The sequence below is a fragment of the Hyperolius riggenbachi genome, chromosome 4, assembly GCF_040937935.1.
Source record: "Hyperolius riggenbachi isolate aHypRig1 chromosome 4, aHypRig1.pri, whole genome shotgun sequence".
In the NCBI taxonomy this organism is placed as follows: Eukaryota; Metazoa; Chordata; class Amphibia; order Anura; family Hyperoliidae; genus Hyperolius; species Hyperolius riggenbachi.
Window position 1 is genome coordinate 28,390,014 of NC_090649.1, and position 14,699 is coordinate 28,404,712.

General features: G+C 44.7%; 1 protein-coding gene across 1 annotated transcript; it reads left to right on the forward strand.

Annotated features, from left to right (window-relative positions):
- Window positions 1–12,011: 12,011 nt before the first annotated feature.
- LOC137504594 (olfactory receptor 2G3-like) lies at window positions 12,012–12,980 on the forward strand. The gene has a single exon (XM_068233177.1). The coding sequence runs from the start codon at window positions 12,012–12,014 to the stop codon at window positions 12,978–12,980; it is 969 nt and encodes a 322-aa protein (XP_068089278.1).
- Window positions 12,981–14,699: the final 1,719 nt, after the last annotated feature.

A 14,699-nucleotide genomic window follows, 5' to 3' on the forward strand; every position in this document is an offset into this window, starting at 1 on the left:
ATAATTAATGTAGTTGGTAATTTTTCATCTGGGACATACAGCTCACAGGAATAACAATGGGGAAAAGAAGAAGGTAACTACAGTTTAGATGAAGACATGCTTATAAAAAAAGAAAGCATTCGTGAAATCATCTCTTTTCTGCTTAGCTTTACAAGGGCTGTGGGTGTGTTAGCATTCATTTTACTGAAATATTTGTAGACATTAGTCATAATACATATAAAATAATATACTTTACTTGAATGAGGTTTGTTTTATTTTTGCTGCATGTTTGTGTAAATGTGTTATGGTCAAGAATCATGTAGTGAAGAGTGTTGAAAACTAACATCATGCATTTACTAAAGACATATGTTGTAAAAAAAAAATCTCCTTGCTTTTTTACTATTAAAATGTGAGATGATATTTAGTTTAGTTAATTGACTTGATTCCGCACTGTACTAATTGAGGTATGTTGCATTGTAAAATGCAGTGTGTTACTGGTTAAAAAATGACTTACAGAATGCTTTCAGAAAGTTAAGAGTAAGTATTCAAACTCTGATCTGTCCAATCATGAAAGTTGAGCACTGTTCAGGATTGTTATCACTAATTCACAAATAATATAGTAGCTGAAATTTTTTGTTACTGTTGGATTATATATATATAAATATATATATATATATATATATATATATATATATATATATATATATATATATATACACATATATTGTGTGTAATTTTTATTACCATTGGAGAAACTCACCAACTGAATGTCAAAATTGTATTTTGACTATTGCAGTCACCGTTTTCTTGCTGCTTTTCCTTTCTTCAGCATAAAAACCTAATTCCAGCAATGTTTGATGGTATTTTACTATGGTAGATTTTGTCATCAGTATCTTACCATTTACCCCTATGCAGTATAGGCCCTGGATAACTGATGAATCTGTTGCAACTGCAGTTCACATCCCGCAACCTCAGATCAACAGGTTCCAAAAACTTGGTCACCCCCAAAAGTCTACCTGAAAATCTTCTGAGACAAATTCATGCTGCCTCTACTCTTTGGCCTACCACACTCAGTCAAGGCTATAGGCTACACTCCCTCCTGGACCCCCCCCCCCCCTTCCTTATATAAGGCAGCTGCATCGGCCATTATTTCACTTGGTGTGGCTGCAGTAATTACAGAAGGGCGAGGAACCTGCTAAAGACATAGGGAAGGCTTAGTTAGGCTGTTAGGCTTGTTAGCTTGCTCCTTGCTGATACTTATTGCTAAGAAGCACCCCAAAACAGCTCTTTCGAGAGCAATGTTCTTTTGATGTGTTTTTTTTTGTGTGTGGCCCACTGACACTTGCATACACAGCCCTGTCTGTTGCAGCTGGCCCTTGGTAATTTGGCAAGGCCCAGCACATTCAGTGACTACCTGTTCACTGCACCCGTGTGGGACAGCTGCATATTTTTAATACCAGTCACTGCATACCTGTTCATGTTTACTACACCTGAGTGACAGCACACAGCACACAGTGCTATATATACCAGTCACTGCATACTTGTTCATGGTACCTGTGTGTGTGACAGCTGCACATTTGTAATACTAGGCACTGCATACCTGTTCACTGTACCTGTGTGTGTGACAGCTGCGCATTGTATTGATACCAGTCACTGCATACCTGTTCACTGCACCTGTGTGACTGCACATTGTATTAGGCAGTGCATACCTTTCACTTCATCCCCCCCCCCCAATATGGGCAAAACAGGCAGAGCCAGAGGCAGGCCACATAGTAGGTCTGTTCGACGTCGTGCTGTCATGATTTTGTGTGGCCCTCAACCAAAGTACAGTGTTCAGAACCCCCAAGATTGTCAGGACGTAGTTGACTATTTAACACAGAACACCTCATCTTCCTTAGCTTCCGCACTGAACCGTGACATATCTTCCTCCTCCTGCTCTGACTCTGGCACCCCACTTAACAGTCAGTCGGCCGCCACCACCAAAGTGCCATCATCCCAGGGCTCAGCGGTGTGGACATTTTTTTGTGTGTCTGCCTCAGATGAGAGCAATGCCATCTGTACTCTCTGCCACCAAAAATTGAGCCATGGAAAGACCAAGAAGCGCGTAGGGACAACTTCCTTATGAAGGCACATGATGACAAAGCACAAACTGCAATGGGATGACCACCTGAGGAAAAGCAGCACACAAAAGCAAAGCGACACACCACAGTGGAAGATACCAGGCCACAATTATTTCTCAAAAAAGGTGATACTCAAACTGTACCGTGATGTTGAAAGGCAAGTGGTGTCATCTCTGGCACACAGCATTGGGTCAAGGGTCCATCTGACCACGTGGTCTGCAAAGCACGGTCAGGCCTGCCCAAAGACTAAGTCAGTCCCCACACACAGCACCTCTGCCTGTACACCGTGTGACTGCCTACCCCAAGACTAAGTCGCTCCCCACACAGCATCTCTGCCTGCAGGCCACTTCACTGCCTTCTCCGCCACCACCAACAGGGTCCAGGACTCCAGGCGGATTCCTGGATTTTTAAGGCCGCTGCTAGCAGCAGCTGCTATAATAATTTTTCTGGCTGCACTGTGGCTGCAACAACAAAACAAAAGGCATGTACATGTGTCAATTCCCCTTCATGATCGTTACCTTGCCGTGGTGAAGGGGCTTGCGTATCACAATGAAGCAATGACCGCAGGCTATATGAAAGTGTTGGGGGCCACACCCAAGATAATAAGGTTGTTTCTTCATTGTGAACAGACCAAATTCGATCAGCTGGACAGTCACTGTTGTTCTATCATTGAGCTACCACAGCCTGGCGACCATATGGGCTTTAAAACCGCCACGGCCTGCACTCTCGGCATGGTGCGCACCAGACCAGCACAGCCGTCACTACACAAACAGCTGTGTGCAGTGCGTTACACAGTGAGTTTTGTGTGTCAGTGTGAAGCAGTACACTAATTACACTACCTGAGTGATGTATACACATGCAAGATGTTTTAAAGCACTAGATGCCTCCAATTTAGCATTCAATGTGATTTCTGCCCTAAAAACGCTGCTGTGCATCAAATCCAGATTTTTCCCCGGATGTTTGGTGTGTATCCCACTCCGCCATGCCCCCCTCCAGGTGTTACACCCCTTGGAACATCTTTTCCATCACTTTTGTGGCCAGCATAAATGTTTGTAGTTTTCAAAGTTCACCTCCCCATTGAAGTCTATTGCGGTTCAAAAAGTTTGCAGGTTCACAAACTTTTGCGGACATTCGGGTTCGAGGTTCGCGAACCTAAAATCGGACGTTCGAGCCATCTCTAGTCAAGGCAGATCCATCTCTGGAGGGGTTAAACTCCAGATTGAGTTGTGGGTCTTGCATTTATGGGTCATTATCTCCCTTTCCATTCATACATGTTTATCTTGTAGTGCATGCACCGCAACTGAAACATAATAATTGTATTGTTTCTGAAACTTGAGAAACAAAAGTTTGCTTTCTTAAAACAGAAAGAATTTGCGATAATTTAGGTTGGAGTGAGCTTGAGATGTCTCCCAGAGCATCACTGCTGAATATATGCAAATTAACCATTGTTACCTTTAGAAGCTAAACACACCTCCAGAACCGCTGGAATGCAATGATGTGTCATCTTGTTAATTTGTACAGAGCTAGAATAATCCCACATGCATACAGACTGTTTCAGATTGTTTGATCCGCATCAGTGCATGGCATGGATTAATTTGGCTCTATGGAGTAGGGCTTGTAACACTGAGAGGTACAGACTAACCAGCAAGCTCATGGTGACCCAGAACTCATTGGAGTGTGTAAGGGACTACAATGGTCCTAAAAGCCCCCTTACTAAAATTCTAAGAAAAACAAAAGTTTGCTTTCTTAAAACAGAAAGAATTTGTGATAATTCTGGTTGGAGTGAGCTTGAGATGTCTCCCAGGGCATCACTGCTGAATATATGCAAATTAACCATTGTTACCCTTAGAAACAAAACACACCTCCAGAACCGCTGGAATGCAAAGATTTGTCATCTTGTTAATTTGTACAGAGTCAGAATAATCCAACATGCATACAGACTGTTTTGGATTGTTTGATCCTCATCAGTGCATGGCATGGATTAATTGGGCTCTATGCAGTAGGGCTTGTAACACCGAGAGGTACAGACTAACCAGCAAGCTCATGCTGACCCAGAACTCATTGGAGTGTGTAAGGGACTACAATGGTCCTAAAAGAAACTTGGACAGATTCTGTAGCAAAGGACACAAAAACGACCCTTGTAACTTAAATAGTAAAAAAAAAATGTGACCTTGATTAGTACCGTATGTGCGTGTTTGTGTGCGTATCTGTATGAGATGTACTTTATATTTACATATTCAATTCAACCAGAATGATCACCCTATTCACTTAAAGGAATACTATCGATACCCAAGTGTTCTAAAATGACAATGTACAAATAATGTCTAAGTAGCTGTGTAAACATTTTCCTACTTTTCATGTTAAATATCAGAGGCAAAAGCTGTAATTTATTGAGGGTAGGATTAGCTATATTGGGATAAATCAATTGCAGAAGGGGTGTCTGCTTCAATGCACAGCCAGAGTTGCATATCAGACTACAGAAAGCAAATATCAAACATATCAAACTCTGAAAGCAAAAACAATATGAAAAAGCTGTGACAATTAGTTACATTTCCTCTGCTTTCTTCAGACAGGTCAGTCAGAAACACAGGACACAGGAGCTGCAGCTGTTGGGAGCTCTCTTCTCTGTCACACACAGAGCTACACATAGAGTTAACTGATCAAGTGTGAGGGGAATTTCACCTCTCCTCATGGCTCAGTCAGCCGTCAGTTTTGGCGTCAGTAAACTTTGAATGTATTTTGCTAACAGTAAACAAAGAAGTTGCTACTAAAATGTATACACCAGTACTTAGCAGCACTTCCCAAACAATTCCTGTGTCAATTGAAAAAAATATGTGAATCGATAGTATTCCTTTTTAGGGACAACTATTGGCACAAGATGGAGCCACTTAACTCAGTTGGCTGGCCTTAAAAATAGCATTGTGATTGGTCATCCTCAGGCATCAGGGGTTGTTAAGGATCTGAACAAATATTGATCATGGCAGCTGTACACATATAATTGGCAAATGGGGAAATGACACTAACCTGGTGATTTTGTTGCACGTCGCTCAGTGTTGAGCGCTAAAAGTAGGCACTGCAGCAGAAATGTTATACTGCACGGGTCCGTAAGGGTAATTCAGGGTTCCGGCGATCGCCAGACCCCGAATTACATCTCCCTTTAAGTTGCAACTTGCGAGGACTTTGAAAGAGAATAGTATTCTACAACACAGGGGTGAGGCTTTGTTTGGCTTACCCTGCGTCCAGCTCACCTGTGGTTTACATATACATACACAAATGGCAGGTCTAACAGTCCTTGCAGTGTGTGACTGCACTTAGTAACAGTGGCAGCTTGAGGCAAGGAATCACAAAGCTGTGTAAAGCAGCATAAAGTCTCACCACTCATTTGACTGAATCTCAACTGTCCGACAGCTCACTGTGACAATGATCTTTAGCTAGCCCAAAATGACATTTCTCATGTACGAGTTAAGAGCACATGCCAACGTCCCAGCCTCTCATTGAGTCGGGATCCCTCTCACTTGCGTGGCAACAGTGAGCTTGTTAGAGCACTCACTTACCTCCGCCTCCTCTGAGTCACATGTGCCACTGATAAGCTACACCTGAATTTTTCACCTGTGTTACACCACTTTCTTTCTCAAAGAGACTCTGACTGTAACAAAATTTTAAGCCTTATTTCTTCTATCCTATAAGTTCCTATACCTGTTCTAATGTGGTGTGTCTTACTGCAGCCTTTCCTAGTTGCGCAGTAGCTGTATTATCTCTGTTATATAATCTAATCTTCTATTCTCTGACGGCTTTGTCGGCTCAGGCAGGAATGTGCTGCTCTCCTATGATTGGTAGAAGTTATACACACCCTCTCCACGCCCCTCCAGGCTCTGTATGAGTAGTGATGGGCGAACAGTGTTCGCCACTGTTCGGGTTCTGCAGAACATCACCCTGTTCGGGTGATGTTCGAGTTCGGCCGAACACCTGACGGTGCTCGGCCAAACCGTTCGGCCACATGGCCGAACTAAGAGCGCATGGCCGAACGTTCCCCGAACGTTCGGCTAGCGCTGTGATTGGCCGAACGGGTCACGTGGTTCGGGCCCGAACGCGCTCTGATTGGCCGAACGGTCACGTGGTTCGGGTAAATAAATACCCGAACCACGTCATATCTCCGCCATTTCTCTGTGGGTTTAGCTTTGGGTAGGCAGGCAGGGTAGTTCGCTCTCCAGCCACGCTAGCCAGGGTCCCCCCCAGTCATTGTGTGTCGCTGCTGGGAACAGTAGTACACCGCTCGCTCAGCCACACTATATAGCATTCTGTTTACTGCCACTCTGTGTACCTCGCTCAGCCACACTATATAGCATTCTGTTTACTGTTCTGTGTCTGCTGGGAATAGTAGTACACCGCTCGCTCAGCCACACTATATAGCATTCTGTTCACTGTTCTGTGTCTGCTGGGAATAGTGGTACACCGCTCGCTCAGCCACACTATATAGCATTCTGTTTACTGTTCTGTGTCTGCTGGGAATAGTGGTACACCGCTCGTTCAGCCACACTATATAGCATTCTGTTTACTGTTCTGTGTCTGCTGGGAATAGTGGTACACCGCTCGCTCACCCACACTATATAGCATTGTGTTTACTGTTCTGTGTCTGCTGGGAATAGTAGTACACCGCTCGCTCAGCCACACTATATAGCATTGTGTGTACTGCCACTCTGTGTACACGGCTCAGCCTGACTATATAGCATTGTGTGTACTGCCACTGTGCACCTCGCTCAGCCACGCTATATATAGCATTGTGTTTACTGCCACTCTGTGTACACCGCTCAGCCAGACTACATAGCATTGTGTGTACTGCCACTCTGTGTACACCGCTCAGCCAGACTCTATAGCATTGTGTGTACTGCCACTCTGTGTACACCGCTCAGCCAGACTATATAGCATTGTGTGTACTGCCACTCTGTGTACACCGCTCAGCCAGACTATATACCATTGTTTACTGACACTCTGTGTACACCGCTCAGCCAGACTATATACCATTGTTTACTGACACTCTGTGTACACCGCTCAGCCAGACTATATACCATTGTTTACTGACACTCTGTGTACACCGCTCAGCCAGACTATATACCATTGTTTACTGACACTCTGTGTACACCGCTCAGCCAGACTATATACCATTGTTTACTGACACTCTGTGTACACCGCTCAGCCAGACTATATACCATTGTTTACTGACACTCTGTGTACACCGCTCAGCCAGACTATATACCATTGTTTACTGACACTCTGTGTACACCGCTCAGCCAGACTATATACCATTGTTTACTGACACTCGGTGTACACCGCTCAGCCAGACTATATACCATTGTTTACTGACACTCTGTGTACACCGCTCAGCCAGACTATATACCATTGTTTACTGACACTCTGTGTACACCGCTCAGCCAGACTATATACCATTGTTTACTGACACTCTGTGTACACCGCTCAGCCAGACTATATACCATTGTTTACTGCCACTCTGTGTACATGGCTCAGCCAGACTATATAGCATTGTGTGTACTGCCACTCTGTGTACACCGCTCAGCCAGACTATATAGCATTGTTCACTGCCACTCTGTGTACACGGCTCAGCCAGACTATATAGCATTGCGTACTCTGCCAGTCAGTGTGTATATTGCTGGGATCAGTAATACTCCACTCACCGTCAACCACTATATGAGCTCACCATGAGTTCCTCAGAGACCTCCGCTGTGAGCAGCACTCCCAACAACAGCAACAGCCAACGCCCCACGCAAGCTATAACATCCACCCCAGCAGCCAGTGGTCAGCAGCAGCCCTCCCCGGAGGAGAACGTTGTGTCCATCGGTCCGGCGCCAGAGCGATTAATGAGGGCTGCCATTGAGGGGATGATGGGGCCTGATGTGGAGGAGGAGGTCGGGCTCAGGCCAGCATCCCAAGTTAATGTTGAGGACGATGAGGGGTCTGTGACTGTGTCTGGGGATGTTGGGGTGGCAGAGGTGGTGGGTGGGTCAGACTCAGGAGAAGAGTTGTATGATGAGGATGATGATCGGGACCATCTGTATGTGCCTCAGAGTCCGACCCCGGAAAACATGTTGTATCGTGTGTTTAGGTACTAAAATCTGCGTTCCCAGTAGTGTTGGGCGAACAGTGTTCGCCACTGTTCGGGTGCTGCAGAACATCACCCCGTTCGGGGTGACTATATAGCAGACTATATAGCATTGTGTTTACTGCCACTCTGTGTACACGGCTCAGCCACACTATATAGCATTGTGTTTACTGCCACTCTTTGTCTGCTGGGAACAGTAGTACACCGCTCACCCGCCACTGTATAGCATTGTGCTCTGTGTCGCTGCTGGCAATAGTGGTACACCGCTCACCCACCACTGTATAGCATTTCTGTACTGCCACTGTACTGCTGCCAGTCAGCGTGTACTGTAAGGATAAGTGAAATGAGGAAGAAATCCGGTGAAAGAGGGAGGGGCAAGGGAAGAGGTGTTTCCCCTGACGGTTGTGCTGGGGAGCTGTACTCCACGGCGGCGGCCCCCCACAATGACATATGACGAGTTTGAGGAGATGGAAGAGGAGGGTATGGACAATGTGGACATAGACCCAGATTTTGTTTGTGAACGAGAACATCGCCGTCGTAGCAGCAGCACAGATGAGTCTGTTGAAGAACCCACTGCTGCACGAGTTCGCCTTGTGCCACAAGGTAGGCGGCGCGCAATTTCAGGCACCACAAGCGTGGAAGTTCAAGTGAGAGGCAAAAGAGGCGCAAACAGAAATCGCCAGCAAGGCAGGTGCTCCAAATTCTGGGCTTTCTTTGAAGACTGCACTGAGGATGTTACCATGGCGATTTGCAAGGTGTGCAAGACCCGCCTGAGCAGGGGGAAAAGTATTAACAACCTCTCCACCACCAGCATGAGCCGCCACATGCTATCCAAACATCCCACTCTGTGGGCAAACGCGGCAGGACAGGGTACCACCAGCAACACTGCCTCCCTTGGGTTCACCAGACTCACCACCAGACCCGCCTCAGCAGCAGCAGTAGCCCAGCCATTGCGTGGTTCAAAACATTCCAAAAAATCAGATGACGCTGACACTGTCACTTTCCGGAGTAGTGCTCTTGAGGTCTCCCAGTGTTCATCAAACACAACAACCAACAGCCCTTCGTTGTGCAGCCCTACGGTTCAGTTGTCTGTCTCGGAGATGTTTGAGCGCAAGAGGAAATTGCCAGCAAATGACCCCCGGGCCGTGGCAGTAAGAGCCAGCATAGCCAAGCTTCTGGCCTGCGAAATGCTGCCATATCGAGTGGTGGAGACAAACAGCTTCAAGGGCATGATGTCAGTGGCCATCCCACGTTACGTGGTTCCCAGCCGCTACCACTTTGCGCGCTCTGCAGTGCCTGAGTTGCATGAGCACGTGGTCAGCAAAATAACCCGAAGCTTGAAGAATGCCGTTGCCTGCAAGGTTCACGTATCCGCCTCTCCACAGAAAATGCAGACCGTCTGACTCAAATTAAAATGAATCAATCCTGGATTGGAAATGACTACGCAACACTCCAGGACCCCAACCAAGTAACATGACCAATGAACATCTGGGATGGTTTAGCGTTTCCGGTCCCTGTTTATTGAACCTCTCATCTGTATTACATTTATGACTGCATGGCGGCAAAAAGCATTGCTGCTATATCCGCACGCTTTTTGTCCTCATGCAAGGCCTGGGTTGTTGTGTCTCAAAAAGCATGGCCTTCTCCTCCTGCGCCTGCTCCTGTTCCATCACGTGTGCTGCTGCTGCTGGGTTAGCGTTTCCGGTCCCTGTTTATGGAACCTCTCATCTGTATTACATTTATGACTGCATGGCGGCAAAAAGCATTGCTATATCCGCACGCTTTTTGTCCTCATGCAAGGCCTGGGTTGCGTCTCAAAAAGCGTGGCCTTCTCCTCCTGCGCCTCCTCCTGTTCCGTCACGTGTGCTCTGTGCTGCTGCTGCTGCTGGGTTAGCGTTACCGGTCCCTGTTTATTGAGCCTCTTCTCTTTATTACATTTATGACTGCATGGCGGCAAAAAGCATTGCTGCTATATCCGCACGCTTCTTGTCCTCATGCAAGGCCTGGGTTGTTGTGTCTCAAAAAGCGTGGCCTTCTCCTCCTGCGCCTCCTCCTGTTCCATCACGTGTGCTGCTGCTGCTGCTGGGTTAGCGTTACCGGTCCCTGTTTATTGAACCTCTTATCTTTATTACATTTATGACTGCATGGCGGTAAAAAGCATGCTATCCGCACGCTTCTTGTCCTCATGCAAGGCCTGGGTTGTTGTGTCTCAAAAAGCGTGGCCTTCTCCTCCTGCGCCTCCTCCTGTTCCATCACGTGTGCTGCTGCTGCTGCTGGGTTAGCGTTACCGGTCCCTGTTTATGGAACCTCTTCTCTTTATTACATTTATGACTGCCTGGCGGTAAAAACCATGTTACCTGTGCAAAGAAACATGACATTTTCAGCATTTAAAAGACAATTTTTCCTTTGAAACTTTACAATCAATTTTCTCAAAAACTATAAGCTCTTTTTGCTAAATTTTTTTCCCTCTTGTACCCACTCCCAAGGTGCACATACCCTGTAAATTTGGGGTATGTAGCATGTAAGGAGGCTTTACAAAGCACAAAAGTTCGGGTCCCCATTGACTTCCATTATGTTCGGAGTTCGGGTCGAACACCCGAACATCGCGGCCATGTTCGGCCTGTTCGGCCCGAACCCGAACATCTAGATGTTCGCCCAACACTATGTATGAGTCACAGACTGAGCTCTTCTCAGCCTATTACACTCTGGTTAGCAGCCATGTCTTTTGTTTGTAAACACTGCCTAAAAATGGCAATCACAAGCCTGGATTGCAGCAGGGAGTGGCAGAAACAGCACAGAGGGGCCCAGGAGAACATAATAAATAGAATGGTAGGCTTTTTATTGTAAGAATTTTAGAGTACAGATTCTCTTTAAAGCTTGCATTAAAGGGAGCAAAATCTGGAGAAAGCCCAAGATTGAGTCCAAGAAAACTTGAGGTTGCGTCACACATTTTTGTGATTCCTTGCCTCAAACTGCAGCTGTTACTTGGAGCAGTCATGCACTGCAAGGACTGTTAGACCTGCCGTCCCCCCCCCCCCCCCCCCCATGCTGCAAGTCTGAGTATCTTAAAGAAAACCTGAACTGAAAATTAGAAGTCAAAATAAACATACACAAGTCCTACTTACCTCCCGTGTAGTCTACTCCTCAATCTCTTTCTCCTTTCCCATGTCCTGTTTGTCCACTGTGAACAAGGGAATTCTCCGTCCTCCATTTTGAAAATGGCCATTACCCCCAACAGCTTTCTGGTCAGCACACTGTTACACTGTAACATCGCCCACTTGAGCCATAGGGAAACATAGACATTACTTGGCCCATCAGTTGTCCTCTCAGCTATAACTAACAGCAACTGATTAATCACTGACAACAACTGATATACTTCAGTTCTGACAAAATGTTGTCAGAACTGGAAGGGTCATTGTCAGAAGAAAATTATGAGCTTCTGAGGGGGACTGATGGCAAGGCAACTATGTAATGTTCATTTGAAGTTACCTCGTGTTTATTTTAAATAATTTTACTCAGTACAGGTTCCCTTTAAGTGTGAATGTGGTGTAGGACTGCTGCTGGGTGTTTGACCGGGGCTGGTCCTGCATTTTTGTTTACAACTAAGTAGTATGTGCTTGTTGTTGGGGCTCTCTGCCTACCGAGCCCTGTGTGCCAGTGTTTTTAGTGGAGTGGGATCCGGTGGTGGGTGAGAGGTTGTTTGCTTAACACGCAGTTGATTGCATAATGATTGAGCACTATCCCAGCTACCTAACAACCCACAAAAATGCATAAATATATATATATTTTTTTACAGAATGGCTTGGAAAAATGACACACGCATTCATGAATTTATCTTGCTGGGACTTTCCAGCCGCCCTTTTATACAAAAAATACTTTTTGTGAATTTTTTGGCCATGTACTTGGTAATTTTAGTAGCAAATTTTCTTATTATCCTGGCTACAGTTGTGGACAAGAAACTTCACACTCCAATGTATTTTTTTCTTAAAAATCTATCCTTTGTAGACATCTGCTACTCATCCTCAACTATCCCAAGGATGCTGAGAGATCTGTTATCAGCCAAGAAAACTATATCATTTGAAGAATGTGTTGCACAAATGTACATATCTATTTCACTGGGGCTGACAGAATGTGTACTGTTAGCTGTAATGGCCTATGACCGTTATATTGCAATTTGTTTCCCATTACATTATTTTACAATCATTTCTCCATCTACATGCATCAAGATAGCTACAGGGGCGTGGATCTGTGGGTTTTTATCACCTGTTGGTCAGATTATTCTTACATGGAGTGTCGATCTCTGTGGACATAATAAAATTAACCATTTTATATGCGAGATTCCAGAAATCTTATCATTGGGATGTGGAAATGTGGCTGTTGTTGAATTTGTCCTTTTTGTGGTTAGTGTCCTCATTTTAGTTATACCAGTTAGCTTTATTATCATAACATATATTAAAATAATAAGAGCCATTTTAAAAATAAGTACATTAGCTGGACGAAAAAAGGCCCTTTCAACTTGTGGTTCTCATGTCATTGTTGTGACTTTATTCTATGGCTCAGCTATGGCTACTTACATGAAACCTAAATCTGAGACATCCCCCGATAAAGACAAGTTCATCGGAATTTTTTATATTATAGTCACACCACTGTTGAATCCTCTGGTCTATACACTGAGAAATAAAGAAGTTAAATCAGTGCTGAAGCTTTACTGGATCAAACAACAACAGATTGATCACAGAGCAGTCCAGCAGCCTCACAGGTCTTAAAGTGTACCCAAGGCAACTGGTGACATAATTAGATAACTATGTGTACAGTGCAAAACATATTTAAACCATAAACCACTTTACCTCTGCAGGTGCGGATATCTCCATCCCTTTGCACAACCTGTAACCACCAGGGGCAGAGATATCCACACCTCCCGCCGCTACCGCCGCTGTCCGCGCTCCCGCTCATTCATGCACGCCGCCGCCCGCTCGGCCGGAGATCAATGAATGGGAAAAACGTTCCCGTTCATTGATCTCTGCCCCCCAGCAATGATCGACTGCTTTCCCAGCCTCCCTGAACTTCCTGCAAGCGTACTTCCTGTTCACTTGCAGGATGCATTTACAAAAAGTTACTGTGCCCATCTTGTTTTCAAATAGTAAAACTACAGCCAAAAGCATTTTTCATATACAAATACATAGTTTTACATTATAAATTAACTCATTACCTCCCCCCCCCAATTTTTTTTTGTAATAAAAAGAAATTACAATTAAAAAAAATACATAAATAGTTACCTTAGGGACTGAACTCTTTAAATATTTATGTCAAGAGGGTATAACACTGTTACTTTATAAACTGCGGGCTTGTAATTAGGGATGGATGCAATACTGAAAAAAATGCACCTTTATTTCCAAATAAAATATTGGCGCCAAACATTGTGATAGGGACATAATTTAAATGGTGTAATAACCAGGACAAATGGGCAAATAAATGTCATGGATTTTAATTACAGTAGCATGCATTATTTAAAAACTATAATGGCCGAAAACGGAAAAAAAATGATTTTTTCTCAAATTTTGTCCTATTTTCCCATTAAAACACATTTAGAATAAAATAATTCTTGGCATAATGTCCCACCTAAAGAAAGCCTAATTGGTGGCGAAAAAAAACAAGATATAGTTCATTTTATTGCGATAAGAAATAATAATAATAAAGCTATAGACGAATGAATGGAAGGAGCGCTGAAAGGTGAAAATTGCTCTGGTGCTCAAGGGGTAAAACCCCTCAGTGGTCAAGTGGTTAATAACCAGGATGTTTACTTGTTTTATTTTTCTACCTGAAAGAGTTAATTTTTAGGCACAGAAGTGACAGCTTTTGTCTTGTAAGTACTTTGTCAGGAATATAGAAAATCTCACTAAAAAGCAGATTACAGCCATACAAGTTTCCCTGCAGGAAATAGTGTCCTCACTCCGCAGGATTGAAATATATAAGCAATCTTTATTGATACAAAATCACAGATACCAATAATTAAAAACATTAAAATCTGGAGCGCTCCGTACCAAGCACACTGCACATCACACTCCCCACATCCCTCACACACATCCATACCGGTACCAAAACTTGTAGGCTTCCTGCAACGTGTGGGAACTAAATGGAGGGATAATGCAAAATGTGCGGCAAGTCCAAGTAAAAGGCCGTATGGGAACCAGACCCAGGCAATTAGAGGCTATCAATGGCAATGAGACAAGGCAATCTTCACCTGCTATGCAGGACTTACCCGGCTGTCTTCTTACCGCCCTCAACAGCAGCTGTGGCACTGATTTTCAGTCAGTCTTTGCCGGACCTCAATCCAACAAATTGGAGAGGTACCCCGGCATAATTGGTGGCAGCATGCATGCTGATGCTCAGGTCTTCCGCCGGCTTAATAGGACTCCAGAGCGATGCCAGTTCAGCACCACCTACGAGTTGCGCCCGCCTCTTCCGGGCTTCAACTGGGTGTCAGA

What these genes read in the sequence shown, in the direction of transcription:
- LOC137504594 (XM_068233177.1), top strand. Translation starts at nt 12,012, where the DNA reads ATGGCTTGGAAAAATGACACACGCATTCATGAATTTATCTTGCTGGGA.